The sequence below is a fragment of the Amphibalanus amphitrite genome, unplaced genomic scaffold (assembly GCF_019059575.1).
Source record: "Amphibalanus amphitrite isolate SeventyFive unplaced genomic scaffold, NRLGWU_Aamphi_draft 001296F_arrow, whole genome shotgun sequence".
Taxonomy (NCBI): domain Eukaryota; kingdom Metazoa; phylum Arthropoda; class Thecostraca; order Balanomorpha; family Balanidae; genus Amphibalanus; species Amphibalanus amphitrite.
The window spans coordinates 84,917-104,176 of NW_024882789.1; the positions used below are offsets into that span (position 1 = coordinate 84,917).

Consider the following 19,260-nt stretch of genomic DNA (forward strand, 5'->3'; position numbering starts at 1 on the left):
CCGTGTTTTCTTTTATGCTAATAATCTTTTTCTTTCTTTATGCTTAGCTGGTGTCAAATGCAGTTTTGTTTTTGTTGTGGCGCGAAATTGATGCAATAAGGTGACGCAACGCCGCATTATTCATGCGGCTTCCTTCGATTTCCCGTCAAAACTGAATTTCAGCTCTTCAGACGGGCGATAAAAGCTGGCCGTTCGCCGTTGCCAGGCTGTCGATCGGCCTGTAAAAAGCCTCGACGCCAGTCGCTCTGTCGCCACGAAGTTGCCCCAAACAGCGAACGCTGTGGCTGCTGAGTTAGGAAACAGCCACAGATTCTGAAACTAGCCATGCATAGCGTAGACCGAAAGAGTTGAGTGATTTCTTTTTTTACGACGATAGTGTACGTTGTGTGATTATCGTGCTCATCCTTGACTCCAAAGTAATATGTCAGCCTCTGAAAGTGACAGGTAACCATAATTACACCTTTGTGATAAATTTGCGCACAATAATACCCGATAACTCATGTGATTTTTCATGTGATTTCATCATCCGATCATCAATATGACACGTTTGTCCGTCTCTTTATGTATTTTGCGAGGTAAATGCTTCATACATTTCGTGCTCATCATAAACAGGGTCAGCTGGATGGCCTGCATCGCCTGGCGACTGGTGAGAGGGAAATAGTCCCTGGCCTGCTGCCTCCTATGCACGGTCCGTCGCGCTGCGCCTCGCAGGACCTCGCCACACCGCATACAAATCGGGCCGTGGCCGCCGAGGGTCGAGGGCGGATTAGTTCCACCTCCGCCGCACCATCCGTCTTGCTGGAGGATGAGGCGGAATAGCGCTCGCCGCTCCACCGCCACGTCACCCGACCGGTCGGCCCGGCGTCACTGTGACGTCAGAGGGGCGACTGTGACGTCACATGGCCGCCACAGCAGACCGGCCGTGCAGGGTGATAAGAGCGGGCCTGAGCTATTTCTCGGACATGCGTTGGCGTGGCGTGGTGCGTAGTTAGCGAAAAAAAAAACACCCTGAGGATCAAGCCCTGGAGGCATCGCTGGTGATATATTGTATTTTGGGTCGTATCAGCTAATTCAAAATAAAGTTAAAATGCATTGCCTTATTCTCATATTTTATTTATGACCGTCCGAAGATGCTTCAGCTTAAAAGACCACCAAAGATTCGTTTTGACGTGGGCGTGTAACCTTTCAATGGCCCATCGGCTGCCGCATATCGCCGAAAGCCTCGGATCATTATATGACCAGCGATGGCACCCTTTCCAAACCGCAATGGTCCCAGGCAATTTGATCGGCCGCCATTCCGATCCAATGGCCATTGAATCCACCAGTGGTCACGCCCCGTAATGGACTCAGCTGAATGGAACGATGACATTCTCCCCTGCAACGACGGCACTCTGACCTCGGAAATCGGGCGACACATTATCAAACTCTCCCGCAGACTGCATATTACTGGAGCTCAGTGACCTTTGGTCACATAGCGGCGCGCCGGGGGCGGCCGCTCGTGACCCTATGACCTCTGACAGGTCAAACGGAGCCGCTGCTGGCTTCCGGTCCCGGTGAGGTCAGTTGGTGAGATCCCTGGGGTATCTATCGTCAGTCCAGCGATCGCTCATGTCGAGGACAGCGATTACCAAACAGCGCGAGCGCGCCGTGGCCCGCCGCGCCGGGCTCTTCGGTGACTGGTGAGGAATAGCGCGGCCTGGTGAGGTCTGGTGAGGTATGATGAGGCACAGTGAGGCCTGGTGAGGCCTGGTGAAGTATGTTGAGGCACAGCGAGGCCTGTTGAGGCATTATGAGGCACAGCGAGGAATGGTGAGACCGCAAATGCTCAAGATGAATGACCGACACGTGTGCGGTCGAGAGCAGCCGCTGCCGAGCCTCATTAGGGGTGTTTTATCTCTGAATAAATGGAAATGAAATGACGTGTGAAGAAACCGGAAACCGCCAGGGCCCCATTGATAAGATATTGCGCTGTGGCTTTCGTGGGGCACTGAAAAGATGCGAAAACCGTCTTGCCACGAATGTAGCTCTTTTCATCATTAGTACATACAAATATTCATTGGGCAATATGAATCATCTTTTTTACTTCACCAAGTAAATTGCATGTTCTTGTGACCGTTTTGTAGCTATGGCAACAATCACATGATTAACTCTTATATAAGTCAGAGAATACCCGGCGCAGCGCCCCCGCCTGCGCTGCTGCTGCCGTAGCCATTTTCCGTGCTGTCCTGCATTATCAGCGGCGCGCCTGAGAGCATCAATGCCGGCGTCGCTGGGGAGAGACTAATTTGTCCGGCGCGGGGCCGGCGCGGCTGTGGCCGACAGGCTGCCGGCGAGATTGGATTGTTAGGCTGGCTGACTGGTTCCATCTGCCGTCTCTGCCGGACAGACCTCTGTGACCCGGCCCGTGTCAGCCACAGCGAAAAGAACGCGGGCAAGATGGCCGCCGGGTGTGCTCGTTAGCGACGTCTTACGGTGACACCGTGGCGCGATACAGTGGTAGACGTGCTCTCTGTAACTAACTATCTAACTAACTATCTAACTAACTCTGTCGGATGATGGAACTACGACTTGTTAGCTGCGACAGAGCGCTGAAATAACTGGGGATCACTACAGGCATACAGTCCCGATGAGACTTGTGAATAGAGCCTAGAAGCGTCTTACACACCTAGCTTTCTGAATTCACTCGCTGAATCGAATATCTCTTTTCCAACCTTTCATTTGCCGGAATCACCCAGCCACGTAGGTGCGCTGAGCTTTTATTCCACCGATTCGAAACAAACCCTCACCTGCGACAAACATCCGTTAATAATAAACACTATCGGCTCGTCACGTCAGCAGGTGTTATTCCACCAGCGTTTCTACCACAAACAGGGCATTAGCTCCGAGTTCAGTGGCCGTCGCTGTGTCATTGGGCGTTGTCACGACCTCCAAAGTCCGCCGTCTGTCGCCGAACGCCTCGGGCTAGCGCGCGGAGTGGTGCTATTTCGGGCACTGTATGGGTGGCAGTCTGGTCCGAATGTGAGTCTGATGACCAGCTGCTAGCGGCACGTGCGGCCTGACGCGGCCGTATAGGATCCGATGGTCGCTATATGTTCCATGGCAGCTCGTAAAGCTGAGTCCGTGCGTGGGTCTGCCGCAACTCAGTTTGGCTTCTCTGCTGCAAGGTCCTGGCTGACATCGGGAGGGTAACGGAAGGTCTGCAATGGTGGGGTGGTGATTGACAGCTGACTAATGGACCGATTTCCGTAAGTCATTAGCCGCTGCAATGCTGAGCGATATCACCATGTCATATTCGCAAATGTCAACATCTCATCTGCCTACATCCTTCTCGAGTTTCAGATCAGTGCGTGCGTATTGATGATAGCAGTAATTTCCTCTCTGTCCTCCTTTGCGCAAACCTCACACCAACACATGCCAGTCGTGCAGATTATGTAACCATCGCTAGGTAATGTCGCCATTCACTGCTACCCCGGGAGCTGCCTGAATCATACGGACAAAGGACATTTTCCGGAGCCGGGCCGCCCAGACGATGGCCGGAGATTTCCGGATATACCTCCGGGAGCTGTGAGTGGGCGCCGCGCCTCTGAGCCCGGACTCCGGGGCTTAGAGTCCGGTCTCCCGGGCTCAGAGGGGCGACAATGAATCGTCGCACGTGACGGTGCCGGCAATGAGGCGTCCCGTCGCTCCGGCCGGCCGTTGCTTGGCAGCCAGACAGCTCAGCGGCTGCACAGAACGTTTTCATGGCTGGGACTGGGCTGGGCCTGGGCCTGTGCCTGTGCTAGACCTCGACCTGTGCTAGACCTGGGCTGGGCCTGGGCTGGACCTCGGCTGGTCTGGGCCTGGGCTGGGCCTGGGCTGGGCCTGGCCTGGGCCTGGGCCAAAACCATGCTCGATGCATTACTTTTTTACCTCCCGTGTCGAGCACTGCAGACTATTGCGGTTTTTGTGGAGCTGGGAACAATGCAACAAAATGTCAGCAGCAGGGGAAATGAAAACAGTAAAACTGCACACAAAGGAAACGTCAAATACCGAATATAAAATAAATATTACAGAAAGCTTGGCAGCACCCCGTTGTTCTCTCGAGACCAAATGACTCCTAAAAGGGGAGTCACGTTGAATGACCGTCTAAAGACTTCTTTCTCTTAGACATTTTTTCTGTTTTGCTCAGTAGCTCACAACCTGCAGCTATATTAAAATCCCAGGATGAATAGCTTCACAAATTTCGTCTCGTTTTAGCCACAAACACCATATAGCGGCCGTCTATCTCGCCGAACGGCTGGCACGCTCCAATTTGTGTCCGTCAGAGCGGCTCTAGCTTCCGGTGGCAGGGCGTGTGTGGCGCCGCGTGCAACCGACAGGCCCCTCTGCAGGCCGGCCGATCGGCACTGCAGCGGTGGCAGTCAACACGCGCTGAGAGCAGCCTGTCAACACGCCCCGGGCCAGTCAGCCGGGACATTCAGTCCGCCAGCTCCGCAGTGCAGTGGCGCGGGTCGGGGGGGGGGGGGGGAGCTTCACTGACACATTCTGATCAGCTGAGGGCATGGGTCAGAGAGAGAGGGGTCCGTGCTGGTGGTAAAGATGACGCTCTAAGCGTATACACGCTCTAAATGTATTTGTGATAATTTATTTGAATGAGAGCTACCATCACCCCAAAGCCGTACTGGACAATGGAAAAGCGCCTGGAAATTTAATAAGATCATCGCCGTCCTCTGCAGCTATTTATGCATCTCAGCGCGATCTCCGGGGATCCAGGCACGGATCTCCTCTTCACCGCTGAATATACCCATCGGACGGTGATTGCGTCGTTAGCTCAAGTACGTTTCTGTAGAGATCTACTTGGGCGTACAGCGGCTCCATCTGAAAGGAACTCAAGTCTATTACATAGGCCGTCCTCGACGATCAAAGGTGGCACGGCGGGTCAAAGCGTCTGATGGTCGACTCGAGATAAATCCGTCCAGCCTGCACAGCAGTTCGGCGAAGCGGCCCGTCCGCCGCCACCTGGATCCGGGCTGGCTCCGGCGGGCTGCAGCTCTAATGTCACCAGCCGGCCGCTGCGACAGCCCGGGCGGCTCCGGCAGCTCTAATGGACGCTGTCCCGGAGCTGCGGCAGCTCGGCCCGCAGTTGTGACCCGCGGAGAACCCGGGGAGACCCCACCGCGCGATACCGGGTCGCCCCGCGCGGCGGGTCGCTCCCTATTGGCGCGGTGTCACGCTCAGGGGTGGGAGATTTATTGCCTCATTTTGGCTCACTTACTGCCGCCGGACCGGTTAAGTGTCCCACAGAGGGTGTCCGCGAGTCGACGCCCGTGTCGCTCACAGAGCTGTGTCGTCGGCCGCTTCAGGAGTCCACACCTGCGGCTATGTTGGTTGCCGGAAGGCTGATGAATGGTAGATATGCGCAGTATGGCAAGCAGGCCGACTTATGAACGCAATTTTGCATACGTCGTGGACATTTAATTTATTAAGGAATGACTTTGTTCAATTTGAGAATGGAACAAATGATTGAGACGGGCGGTTGAAGCCATCTGTTGAGTCATAAACTCTGCATTTAGTAACATTGGTTCTCATGACTGAGTGGATTTCCCCAAAGGCCCAATGGACCAATTTAATCAATCATTCATCTGAAAAGCCTGGCAAGATCGAATTATAACAGATAAATTTTGATTAGCTAACATTTCGTGACATGGCCTTTGTCCGTTCTCATTATACAGTTATATACCGTCCACCCTTCCATTTTCAATTCTAACCTATTGCTGTTTGCCAGCGCTGCTGCAGCGTGGGGGGGGGGGGCAGTCTTATTATTAATCCATTAACTTTGTGCTAAGATAGCACATAGTTTGATGCCGAATATTACACACTTGCTTATGTTGCCAGAGACTGCTGCCTTTTTATGCTGGTTCATTTCTTCACGCTCAAGGGATCCTCTGCTGCAATTCAACCGGAAGTTGTTTCTGAAAATGATCCAGCGGACCATTTCTTTGCTCCGTTGATCCGAGCGTTGTCTGAGCACCTTCAGGGTGTTTTCAGCAAAACAGACTAATTAGGGACAACAGCCCATCTATGGCCTACGCAATGTACTCATTTCGCCCGCCCTAATTAACGAGCGTGTTCATTGCCTCGCTAGCAGTCTGACAAAGCCCAGCCGTGTACCCCTCGGATCGGTACAGTGAATGTGACCATTCGCCGAGATGTCGCTAGACTGTTATTTGCATGCCAGGTGACGAGAAAGTAGGCAAAACGACGTTGTGGCAGGAACACCACAGCCGCTTGTCCCGCGTGATGCCGGAACTGACAGGGAACGGTGCTATTTTGTGCCAGTCAGTGAAAGCTGCGCAGTGTTGACGCTGTGTAGACTGCGCTGAGCAAAATCTGTACTGCTGTATTACACAGTTAGGACCAAGGTCGTTTAATGGGGCTATAGGCATCCCCCCAAGTGGTTTATTTGGCTTACGTATGATCTCTTGTTGGTTGAGATTTGCAGTGTTGTTTCGTCTTGGTTCGAGGCTACTTTGTTTGTTTGACATGACTTGCATCAATGCATTTTTCCCTCTAAAATAATTACAGCCGCCCTTTTATCGGGAGAATTGATGAAGTTATTTGTGCTGACTGTGTTACTGGTTTGACGCTGGCTGTGTTAGGCCGGCGTGTTGTGGGACACCCGGAGGCTGTGATGGGGCACCAGCCATTGCTGCGCTGTCGGGCGGCAGCCGGGCGGGACCGGGCCGACCGATAATGTATATGCCAGAAAGCCCCGTCCCAGTAACTTCTCCAGCAAACAAACAACCCTTCATCTGCCGCGCTGGGCCGAAAACGACACGTCTGCGGCACGCTGATAGAGGAGTGGCGCATATTGTTCAGTGACGGCCAATGTGGCGCAGCACTGCGCAGCGCCCGGAGATGTTGCAGAAGAAGATTGCTGTCGTCTGCCAGCCGCCCAGCCGCCGGGTTAATTTGATGGTGTCTAGATTGAAAATGGATCGTCAATCTTTCCGGCGCTACCTCCTGTGGGCTGTAGATCCAGTCGTCGAATGTGCCTGTCGCTCGTTCACGGCATCCGGTGAGAAAATTACCTCGTGAATTCTGCCGGATTTAGGCCGTGGGAGAGGCTGGTCGTTGGTCCTAAAGGCGTTGGAGAAGCTCCGTGATAAGGAAAGCAATGCACTCTCATCCACTGGTGATGAATTGAACAGTTCGATACTAACTGGTAAAAATTAGAGAGGTAACTAACTACATTATTGGTAAGAAAGAAGCATTGCAACTCAAATGCGTATCGTTTGAATAACAATGCGCGCTGCAGCTGCAACCGCACCACCATCATTTTACTTTTAGATTAAAACCAAAAGAGCGCGTCTGAATCTTTTCTGCATCAACCCTTCATTTACGTCCGGGACGTGAGCTGAATTGGAAGTAGTGAACCGGTTCATTGGCCAGTATACGATGCCAAAGGCGCTGCATTGTTGAAAACTGGCACAGTTAAGCCCCTTGATCTGACCTGGCGCAGTCTCATGATGGGTATTAAAAGCTTCGGCTGAAGGTCAACTCCCAGCGGTAAGAGCTCGACTACCACGGTGCGGCGCGGCACATTCGATTCGCCACAGGAGCTGAAATGAGTTTAGTCACAGGCTGGGCTGGTCATGACCTGTTCACGTGCACGGCAAGACCAAGCGCGGTCTGAACACTGCTATCAGAACGGTCCGGTGTGTTGACTGATGTTGTTGGTACTCAACTGTCTGCCAAAGTAGACGAACGGCGCTCTGCTGACATGACGCTGCCAACAAAACTACATAGACGGTAGAAAATGTCAGACTAAAAGCCATGATGTTCATTGTTCAGTATCTGTGACATCATGAGCAAGACTAATCATATTTCTCCTCAAAACATCGTGGTACGATAAAGCAGCGCTTAGCGACTTCTGAATTATTATTAAGATATGTTTAAGCTCGCCATAGTTGTAGCTCACAAGGAGTAATGAGAATTTCTCACTGGCTTAGTTGTTTCCATTTATATATTTCCCCAGTCATTTCGAAGGCTACAGTCGCGGCGACCTATGAGCCGGAGGAACGGAATGCCTCATCAGCGCGAGCTTGGTCCGACGTGGCATTTATCGGGCAGGCTCCGACCAAAGCAATATCTCCGCTCCGCCTCCCGTTGTCGTGTGTCTTCCAGGTGAGGCGTCCATCCGATTTGAACGGAGACCGGCGAAACAATATCGCCGCCGTGACCAATATCACCTCGGAGCGGCGGCGGCCGGCGGATATAACCTGCCGCTGCCCGGCCGGCGATTGATGGTCGGGATTCATCACGCTCGGCGGCGCCGCGGCTCGCGAATTATTGCGCACGCTCCGCCGCTCGGGCCGCTTCTCAATCCCCTGTTATATGATGAAGGGCTGGCGAACGGCGCCGGCCAGGCTGCCTCAGAGCCAAGTTTGACCCTTTGCGAGCAACGACGCTCGTGAGAGTTGAACTTGGGTTCCTTGCTTAGTGTTGAACGGGCTCTGACCAATCAGCTTCACCGCTAGCAGTTTGCACGAGCAGTCCCGAAGAGACAACCAGCTGAGCGCGTGACTGTGACACATCACGGTGACATAGCCGGAACCGCACTATTTTGGTCGGATGTAACCGCAGCCCCGCCCCGGAGTCCGGAACGAGCCGACAGCTCCAACCGGCTGAAATGACTGCAGCCAAACAGGCTGTGATACTCGAAACGTGACCTGTATTTTTTATTGAACTAGGCACTGGGCAATGTGGTTCTTGAATATATTTTAAAAATTGTACCATTCAATGCCTGCTATTGGCTACAACTACGAGTATGCGCCCTTATTCGGGTGAATAGTTCCATCTAAAATTGCGCTCATATGAATGCTCCAAATATGCATAATCGAGTTGTCTGACGCTCGAATAGCATTCCGAGCAAATGCGAAAAGGCGTAGCAGCCATCGCATTCAGAAATCAGTCTGCACAAATGGCCCCACCACCCTGGGAGTTGCACAGACGGATGTGCCACTAAGCCTGTGTTGTCTTGTTCGAAACAGCCCATTCGTCGCTGTCGAGCCATGTCCCCGGTATGCAACTGTCGGGCTACGAGCGGCGGGCCCCATTGTTCTCCCGAGAAAGCTGCACTCCATCAGCATAGTGCGCCTGTTTACTTTTCTGCAGTCTCGGTCGCCGCCATTCCGGTCCGTCATCGCGCTGATGACGTGGCGCCATCGCTCTGATGACGTGGCGTCAGCGCCTGACGACTGCCGTATCCTGTTCAGCCGCTGTTATCCCCTCTCGGTCGGTATCCGCTCTCGACTGCCGCTATCCGCTCTCAGGACGGTCATGGTGCTCCATATCGCGGCCTTTGAGTCCTCTGCACCGCGCGACCCGTCCAAACCGGCGGCGGCTCTGCCTCCGGTCACGGCCGCGGGATAAGCTGGGGCGTCGTTTGGGCCGGGGCCGGCGCCCCACTGCCTATACCAGCTGCGACTGCGACCTATCACCGGGGTTGGGTCGCCCACCGAACTGCCGCCGAATGGCCGCTCTCCGGCGGTCTCCATGGCGATAGAGCCGCGCCAGGAGCGTCTCAGAGGTAATCTGCATCGTTTCCAGGTCGGCCCAGCCCGGCCGCAATATGTAATGCACATAAATCCAGAGCAGGTCGCCTACCGTCTGCATGACGCTCACGTGGCTCGAGGATGAGCATGACTAATGAAGGACGTCCTCGTGAGCCATGTCGCCGGAGGACGGTCGCGAGCGCCTGATGACCTCTCAACTGCTCATATTTTACCAGATTAGGTCTTCGACAGCACTGGAGCGCTGATGATCCCGCGTAAGTGATTCATCTACGTCGGAATCAGATGAGAAGCATCAGTCGAGATTTTTGCACACCACCTTCTTTTCTAGCTAGGTATAGTCGGACTTTGCGGATTATCTGTGGCTGTGTTGAGATGGTGCAGTATTCCGTATAGGCCCGAGGAGTCAGGTACCGGCTGCTGATGAAAATCACCCCCGGGGGAATGCATTCGAGGGCGCCGTACATGACCCAGCTCTCATGGCTGTCACGATAACTCAGCAACTCTTGAGCTGCGTTGAGTTAGTGGAAGCTACTGTTGTCAGCGGCAAAGAGTTTCGCTGAGTTTGGCTGAGTTACCGCGACAGCCTCTTCCATGTAGTGGCTGCGTCCCTCGATGAGAGTGCCATTTGGCGTTTGCTGCCGTGAAATTCGCAATAATTCCAGAGTCCAGAATACCAAAATAAAATTACTATGTGCAAATCCGCACACATTTTTCGAAGTGACTGCTGGTCATGTCTATCGACCAGATCACTGACAATGTTTTATTCGCGAATCTCTGAAATGTGATGTCCTGTGAGTAATCTAAATTTACTTACCAAAAATATAAGAAAGTGCTGCCACTTACTGAAATCGTTTTGCATATAATCGTTTCCCCGGGAAGGCTGTGGCTTATACCCGTGCCAAGTAATTACGCATTTATTTGAACAAGTTTCGTCGAACTGTTAGTTACTCGGTTCTTGGCATCGTAAATTGCATTAAATTACCGCGAAAAGATAGTCGCTAGAACGACCGTACAATGCATACAGGCTACGATATTTCATTAAAGGTCAGGTCATCACCCGACTGTTTAAAGTTGTTGGCGCTTAGTCTGAGGCAAAGACAACTAGCTGGCACAAGTAACAAAAGGTCAAACCGGAACAAATTGAATATTGAGCTCAAGTAACTAGCTTATTGGCAAATAAATGCTGCAACATCAGGAAATACTTTACTGTGTTGCAAATCACGTCGTGTCACTCGATTCAAAGGCATTTCTGGTATTTGTATCGGAATCCCAATGCTGGCGTTACAGCACTGACAAATGGTGCATGCCGGTCGCTCGCTCGAAAATGCACGTAACTACCAGCTACCTGGCAAATCTTTCCACTTGAAAGGCTATTACAACGCACTATTTGTTGGACAGTAGCCGCCACGCGGTGCCTTGGCCAATACCCATGGCCGTGTTCCGTTCCAATATAAGAACTAATATTCGGCCTCCTCAAGTCTTAACCCTCGCCCATGTAGGGGGGGGGGGGGGTTGTTGCAACCCCCCCCCCTGAGGTTTTTCTTAGCTACACGCCGAACCGTTTCAGATAGCCTGCTCAAATTTTCAGTACCCTTTAGGGCATCCTTTGCGCAACTTTTGGTAAAAAAAAAATTGTCAAGGTCATGTCAGGTCACGGAGTTATGACGTCATAAAGGGAACAACCTCCGGCCAGATTTACGCTAAACTGGAGATTGCTTCACATTGGTATAAATGCCGACTGACCTGACACAATGATGGATTGTTTTAGAATCACAGCTGGCTGATTTGACATTGGCACAATGTCCGTTGACATTTTGAAGGTCACTAAAGGTCAAGGTAAGGTCAGTGACCTCGGTTGACCTGTAATGACTTCTTGCACTTGTATGCCTTTTCGGGGTATTTTGATGCCCTGAATTCGAATTTGCTATCCATTTCAGGCATCGTCGGCTGTTTCTTGTAGTTCATTTTGGGTCAGGGTCAGGTCAGTGACGTCACACGCCTGACGTGACCCAATGCACAAATAACCTTGCAGACTTCCGATGCTCCCAACGCATCATTTTTAGAGTTATAACATCGAAATATACGCCAAACGATAGCAAATTGATCAAGGATCACGATAGTGAAAGTTTCAAGTCGATATCTATTACCGTTTTGCCGCAATCGGCGCGGAAGTCTGAAAAAGTTAGATTTTTCCGAAAATTTGACCTTTGACCGGTCACAAGTAGGTCAAATGTTGACCTACGACCAAAAAATATACCACCAATCGCGAGATCTCGTTGAGAGCAATCCGTTGGTCTTTTCCGCTAAGCTCTACGACGCTCCGTTTTCAAACGCCAGGGGGGGTCAAATTTCGCCCCCTGCATGGGCGAAGGTGGCAAAACACCGTTTACGGGCGAGGGTTAACTTTACCTGAGCCATTTCACTGCTCATGAAGATGAGTGCAATATGATTGATGAATTCATATATTTTAAGATGTTTACGCTGAAGTTGATGCAATGGTCTAACGTTCTGCTCCAAGGGTGTCACTTTTTTCAAAAGCATTGACTGAAAAGAAGCTAGCCTGCAAGACAAGTTTCGGCAAGTCTTGCTGTTATGTTACGCCTATGAAAGAATTACGTGTTTATTTAATTCTGAGAGTTGCTAATCGTTATTTTACAAGACTCACAGCATATATAATTTGATAATTCAACCCGGGATGTCTTTTTATCAGCAGAGTGAAACGAGTGCACTCTCGGATAGGATACTGGTGCCAAGAGCAGGACATTTGGACACTGAACAGGCACTTGGTTGGAACTTCTTCCATCAGCTCCGCGGGAAATGTTCTCATTCTCTGGGTACGAGGCTGCTTATGAGGCGCAGGCTGCTGCAAAGCGCTGATAACTATGAGAGAGTGCATTGGCTCCGAATCCGGCGCATTATTTAACTCGGTAATTTTTCCATTTTATCAAATGGAAAATTTATCAAATGGTCAGTATTTTGACTATCCTTGGGCACTTAGGTGACTATGCTAGCTTACGGATTTATACTTCACTCAGTTTGAGTTCACATTGAAACACGCTAGTTAGCCTTGTTACTAAGATGACAGCTCTCTAACCAGTCAGACATTTTTAACTACCGTCCCGAGACCCACGCCTTTTGTTTGTCATTTTATTTTACTCCTCACAATCCAATTTCGCCCCCATCTAAGGCCAATACAGCCGACGGGAACGAACAATCCACGCCGAAAAAAGCTGCCGTCTACTGCGGAAGCGACGCCCGGATCCTGTTAGCATTTTGGCCGTGTGCGTTCTGCCTCAGTCAGACTGCAGCAGCCCCGGGCCGGACCCACACAATGAGCTCAGTAATCCTGTTTGCGCCCGGAGCCGCCTCAATGCCGCAGCAGGATATTAACATTACGGCGGTGTGTTGTGACTGGACTTAGCGGGTCCAGACTTATACGAGGCTCCACACAGACCTGCCAGTGTTTGACGTCAGCGCAGTGACGTGTGGTGAACGGAGGTTTTTTCCTCAGCACATCCAATGTGACACCTTTATTTAAATATCTATCGCAGATCAATAAACACGAACCAGTCTGGCAAACTTGCCTTAACAGGTAATACACTCAGTCGTCAGCACATACTTGTGAGCAACGCTGGTGCTCTTGCGCTTAATTATGGCATAACTTATGAGTTATGCTAGTGCTTACGTGTGCTGGCGTTGAGCACATTTCAATCCCTCTTTTGGGCCACTATTTTGGTTTGCCCGTCTTAGGAGGTATGGCCTTAGTGGCAACGACGCCACTACCGTCTCTGTCAGTCATCGCGGACCAAAAGCACTCCCTTTCCATTGAAGCCTTCGTCAGTGCCTCCACCTCCTCTGCTCTCCTCTCCCCAACCTCCCCCCCTGGAAGAGGCAGGGAGGGGCGGGGAGGGGCAGGGAAGGACGGTGAGGGGCGGGGCACGTGCCACGTAGCGCTGTGTTTGCGAAGTGGGACGGTGTACCGTGCCGGCCTCCGGGCGGACTCAAGGTCACCCGAGGTCAGCGGGGGTTCACTCTCACTGCCCGCACCTGCACAGGCAGTGGCGTAGTGCTGACAGGTGCAGGTGATAGCTAGTTGCTATATAAAACATGTTTAGAGGCACGTTTTAGCTGCTTTTTGGCAGCCCTAAGTGTCGTGTTTTCTTTATGGGAGTGTTGTTTTATGTCGACCACTCTGGTAAGCTGCCGTAGGTTTTATTCCAGGGCGCAACTGCAGTGGAGAGACGTGAATGTGGTAGGCTGGCTTCTTTTAAAATGAAAGTACCACCTGTCGTCACCGTTTCTGTTTAATAATCTGTTTGTTCAAAAAGTTGTCCGTTGACCTAAGGTCAAACGTAGGTCAAAACTGGTCAGGTCAGTGCATCTAACTAGGAACGGTATCGCTGAATCATTCGGTTCAGTAGGTAGTTTTCAGCACATTTGTAGTTATGTTTGCTGGTGCGAAATGAGCGGATTTGCTTTTCCCCTTGGATTATAATGGGATCCAGAGCTGCTTATTGGCGCACGTGATCGGGCATACCGATCAAGGTTGCTTGTGGCCGGCCAATGGAAAGCATCTACATACCACAAACAGCCGTGGTGTCGCATGCGTTTGGCGCCCATGACCACAACACTGAGCTACCATGTTACATAACATTCACCGTCGCCTCTAAACTGTACTGGCGGCCCGTCTCCCGTGACCGGTGACGATTCACGGTGACAGGGAAGGCGCACTAGCCGTTCCGGCATCTGGCGGCCTCGCTGACACCGCTCCGGTCTGAGGGTGACGTGTGTGAGACGAACGGTGGGCCGGGCTCGCTGACCGTGTACGATACTGCGCCACGGTACAGGGGGAAGATTGGTGGCAGACAGGTCCGCCAGGCCGAGTCGGAGGTGCCGCCATATACCAGACACGGAATTGAATATAACAGAAAACATGTGGTTTATATTGAAGATGGGTAAAATGTAGCCAGCCATGTATTTTAGTTCCTGCACTCTGCAGATGACAATGCTTTTTGTCTGCATCCTCTAATCTAATGGACCTGGCACAATTTGCTCTTGTCTCGTGATTTATTATATCCCCGGCTTATGATGATTCACTGCTATTTTATAGCCGGGTAATGACTCTCCGTTACGCTAGAATAGAAATATCTGGCAACCTCCCATAAAATCGTGATTGAGTAGCGCAAACCGACCTCGTCTATCTCCGCTCTCTGCGCCATGGGAGCCGTCTGTGACCCCGAGTGTCACCGGGCACAGACCCACTCCAGTCGGGCCGACATGTCCTCATTAGGCAGCCCACGGCCCCTGATGAGCCTCATATGACTTCAATCAGCCGCTGAAATGACCTCGGTGGCCACCGGCTCCGGTCACAAATGACCGTGGAAAGTGATCCGGGATTAATATGGGCCAATCTGGAGCAGCTCGCTCGGTGAAATTTTGTAGAATGGCACATGCTATATTATTACTAGTATTATTTTTAGTCCCATATAATTTCTTATAAATCGACAAGTTCCTAATTGCATCTAGTCATGAAGAAAAGATCAGAGGTGACTTTGATCCCGGGCTCAGATTACGTACCGCAAAAAAGAGACGGCTCCATTATCACCGATGCAGAAAGACTTCAGACCTGCCTAGCCTACGATCCGTTGAAGGGCGGAACACTGACCCTGCGAAGGTGGGGCTAACCCATTTTCCGAGAGGTGTGGAAAATGTAGCGCGATGCCTCAGTCGAGGTTGTCAAGAGAAACGATCACTACGGCACGAAGCTACCAAATAAAACGCGTCACCTCACCCGGACTGGTTGGAAATTACCTCTGTATCAGGTGGATGTCATTTGAAACAAACCTTCACCGCCGACGCACTTTCATTCATTCCAGGCGGCAAGCGAACGATACTTACCACAGCCCGGTGTAAGAGCAAAAAACAAATGCGTGACACAGCGTGCCGTACGTGACAAAAAGGGTCCGTTAGGGTGATTCCCGCAAGGAGATATCCATTAGCAAGCAGAACGTGTTCTGGACCGATCGAGCTAATGCGAGCTGCGGGGCTTGCTGGCACGAGAAGTGTTGAAAGAAAGCGCTCAAATCGCAGGTCGTTTTCCTGTTTTGTTTCGTTTGCTTTTTTCTACTTCCTATCAATATGCTTGATTTTCCGTTCCAAATCTCATCATTTAACTTCAGTAAGGCGATTTTGCTGCACCTGCTAGACACGACTTTTCAATTTTGAATTAGCTTCGAGTTTATAAATCCTGAATCCCTTCGTAAATTTCAGTTTGTTTTGATACACTCCCCTTAGTCCGCATTCACCACCACTCTGGCATTCATATGATATTTTATGAGCAGCTGAGTGGCTCTCCACCAGTAGTGCCGTCCGCAGTGAACCATGGCCGCTCTCTGAGTACCCGCGCGGGCCGAGATGGGCACTTTACGGGGCGGCCCTGCGGCCGGCCGGCGCCGCGGATGCCGCCAGCTTCCCGGGACACTGCGACACTATGACGTGAAATGCATGATTAAAGAGTCGATCAATGCTGCGCTGGTTGGGTCGGAAGGTGACCGGCGCCCTGCCCGAGCTGCCCGCGAGCTACCAGCGCCCGGTGAGCCACTAGCTCAGCTAGATTGATCCGCTGTGGTGCGTCATGAAGGACAAATTAGGCGTGCCTTTTGTCAGTTGCCGCCACAAAGTTGACTCATATTTAAGCGTGGGTCAAAATCAGTCTGATCTTGCAGTGGCTAGGCGTCTATTTCTGAAAGGCCGCTGCGACGACCTTCTGGGAATGAATGGTAATTTGGCAGCGCGAAACAAAATTAGCTGACGCTATTATGCCGTCCCACCTTTGAATACTCGCGGGATTCGCCGCGTCGGAGACGAAAGTTGGACTCGTCTGGTAATCAGCGAAGGCAAAATTTACATAACTCATCCGCAGCGGCAGGCTAGTGATGCTTTTGTAACCAATGATGAAAACTAACTTCAATATCCTGGGAAATTACCTGCCTCTGAACGTAATATTCAAAGCAACAAATGACAGTTGGAACTCAAATACATTATTCTCCAAATCGAGCTTGAAACGAAAAAAAAAACTTGAAAGCTCCCCAAGTGAGCGAAAAAGTAAGCTCCCCATTCAACAGGGCAACATACTGTCACTCTACTTTATGTAATCCAGCACAGCAACAGCTCATCTTTACTCTGTCTGACTTTAATCATCTAAGCGGTTTGCATCGACGGGCCTCTCGCATCTGTCTCTCACACATCACAGGCCCGCATCAAACAGGCACACATTACGTGGCTCACATTTCAGTCCATCGGAGCTGCGCCGCCACACTACATCTCCGCCCTAATCTGCTAAAAGCGGCGCCCGGGAGCGGCTGTGGCAGCGCCCGGTGTTGTCGCTGACGGCAGCTGATGGCACTCCCACGCCTCCGCTGCTGCTGTGGTCGCTGTCGACAGCATCTAGTGCTGCTGGCGCTGCTATTGAACGGGGTCGGAAAGAGGGTGGGATCGGCGGGACCGGGTCGGGTTTCGTTCGCTGTGGGTGAAAATGTGCTCAATGACATCACCGAGTGGCGACTGGCGAGCGCAGTTTGGAGATCGTGAGGAGGCTGTCAAAGGCAGCTTTGATGTTGTGTAGCGTGGTGTAAGTGATGGAAGCTGAAGACTGAAGAGTGTCTGAGGTGGAACGGGCAAATGTTGAGAGTCTCTATTGAGACAAAGATACATGTGGCAAACAGATAAGACTGTTGCTTATTTAGTATACCTACCAAGCAACTAACGTAAACGAAAACAACCTTAGTTTACCGAACTGTAGGGAGTAATTTCAAGCACGGCCACGAGGCTGTTTCCCCGAGGGTTGACTAGAACGGCCCTGTTTTGCAGGCATACGATGGATCCAATAAGGCGAGGTAGATTTGGATTTAAGCAGCGTTAATTTTACACTCTGACAATTGCGAACTACAAACAGATCAATGAATCTCGGCAAAAACCGAGCTACGGCTGGTTCGGGTTCCGGCTGAATTGTTAAAATGCAATTTCACGCAACGACGTTCGTTGAAGTGTAATATTAGCTTGAAATGCCAGCGAAGCGGAACAAAAAGCAAATAGAATGGTGGAGGAGCCGTTTGTTCTGTGACATATTCTCATTGCACACGTCCTATATGCAGGATAGTGCAGGATATATCGCCAATGAAAATGAAACAATGAAAAAGTCGCTTTTAAATCAATATCATAATTCAAGAGCTTCTGTTGAAGATGAATTTACTGAGAGATGAACCACGGTATACAAGGCAAATATTTTGACAATTTTATAGGAGCTCATACAAATTAGCACGAAATGCAAACTCGATGTCGCCATAGTTTTTACACGACTCTCCCTCTGTAAAGTAGACACCTGACACTGACATGCCATGACAATATCCCCGACTTCAGAGGGCCTCACAGACTCGTCCATTCAATGGCCGCTGACTTGTTGTCCTTTGTGTTTCAGGTTCGGAGAATGGTCACTTTGGCCTTTGGACGGTGTGTCGCCGGAACAGCAGACTGGACTACAGATGCGGAACCCACGTGTCACGGCTGCAGCCGTCAGGTGAGACGCCAGTTCCCAGGGACAGACTGCAGCTGATGACATTCGTGTGTTCAAAAGGCCAGTGCCACAGGGAGTTAGGTGGCCGGGCTGGTCATATGCAGTGCCTTTGCAAAGGTGCTGGGCTGTAGGTTTAGTGTCTGCCGCCAAATGTTAGACCAAACGGATGCTACCTCCCTCGCAGAAAGAGATAGGATAACTGCTAGTGGTCTAGTGTCTCTCTCTCTCTCTCTCTCTCTCTCTCTCTCTCTCTCTCTCTCTCTCTCTCTCTCTCTCTCTCTCTCTCTCTCTCTCTCTCTCTCTCTCGCTCTCTCTCTCTCTCCCTCTCTCTCTCTCTCTCTCTCTCTCTCTCTCTCTCTCTCTCTCTCTCTTTCTCTCTCTCCAGAATGCTGCTGTGCATATTTTGTGCTGTTATCATTTTGTTTATAAGATGCATCTGTTTGTTGATAAGTGACGCTATTTTTCGCTCTCCCTGGTTGGTAGCCTCGTCAAAAAAGTTAACCCTTGATCGACATTTTGCGCTGGAAACTTACAAGCATGAAACACTTAACTCGTCATTTTCCAGTCCCATGAACCCCTCACATTCTTCCCAGATATTGGTCTTAATTTTACCAAAAATACGTTTTAATTCAACATTTGTTTTTAGGGATAATTCCTACATTTTCCCGTCCAGTTTCCACAATTTTCTCATCATTGCATATGCATTATTTATATCTCGTATCCTCAAGCATCCAACGAGAACTCCATTATCTAGATAATCACACTTTTCATGCATAATGTCTACATATCACCAACGCTATCCGTACATTGTTCCAACGCACCGTGCGTATCGCCTGTGCTGGTCGTCATATCAGCCCTCAGGCCTCCAGGGGGGAGTCTGTCCAATCTCTGAGGATGCTCCGAGACCGGTAGCAGGCCCCCGGGGGGTCTACTGGTGGATCTATTGCGCCGGGAAGACAGGGCCTGCATCGCCGGAGGCACCGCCCGGGCATGACAACAGGCATTATTACACATATATCAGTCTAAGGGATATGCAGCGCTATTATGAAAGAACTGTAATAAAGTCTTGTTATTTACCAAAGATTAAAGAGTTTCGATTTTCAGACAACTTTTTAACACATAACTATCATC

The 19,260-nt window shown here is 50.9% G+C and overlaps 1 protein-coding gene across 1 annotated transcript in view; it reads left to right on the forward strand.

The window, feature by feature from the left end:
* LOC122371948 overlaps positions 1 to 19,260 on the forward strand; it is a 45,642-nt gene that overhangs the window by 14,133 nt on the left and 12,249 nt on the right. Inside the window, exon 2 of the mRNA XM_043348751.1 lies at positions 18,034 to 18,132. Within this exon, the coding sequence (XP_043204686.1) occupies positions 18,034 to 18,132 (99 nt within the window). The remainder of the gene's footprint in view (positions 1 to 18,033; positions 18,133 to 19,260) is intronic.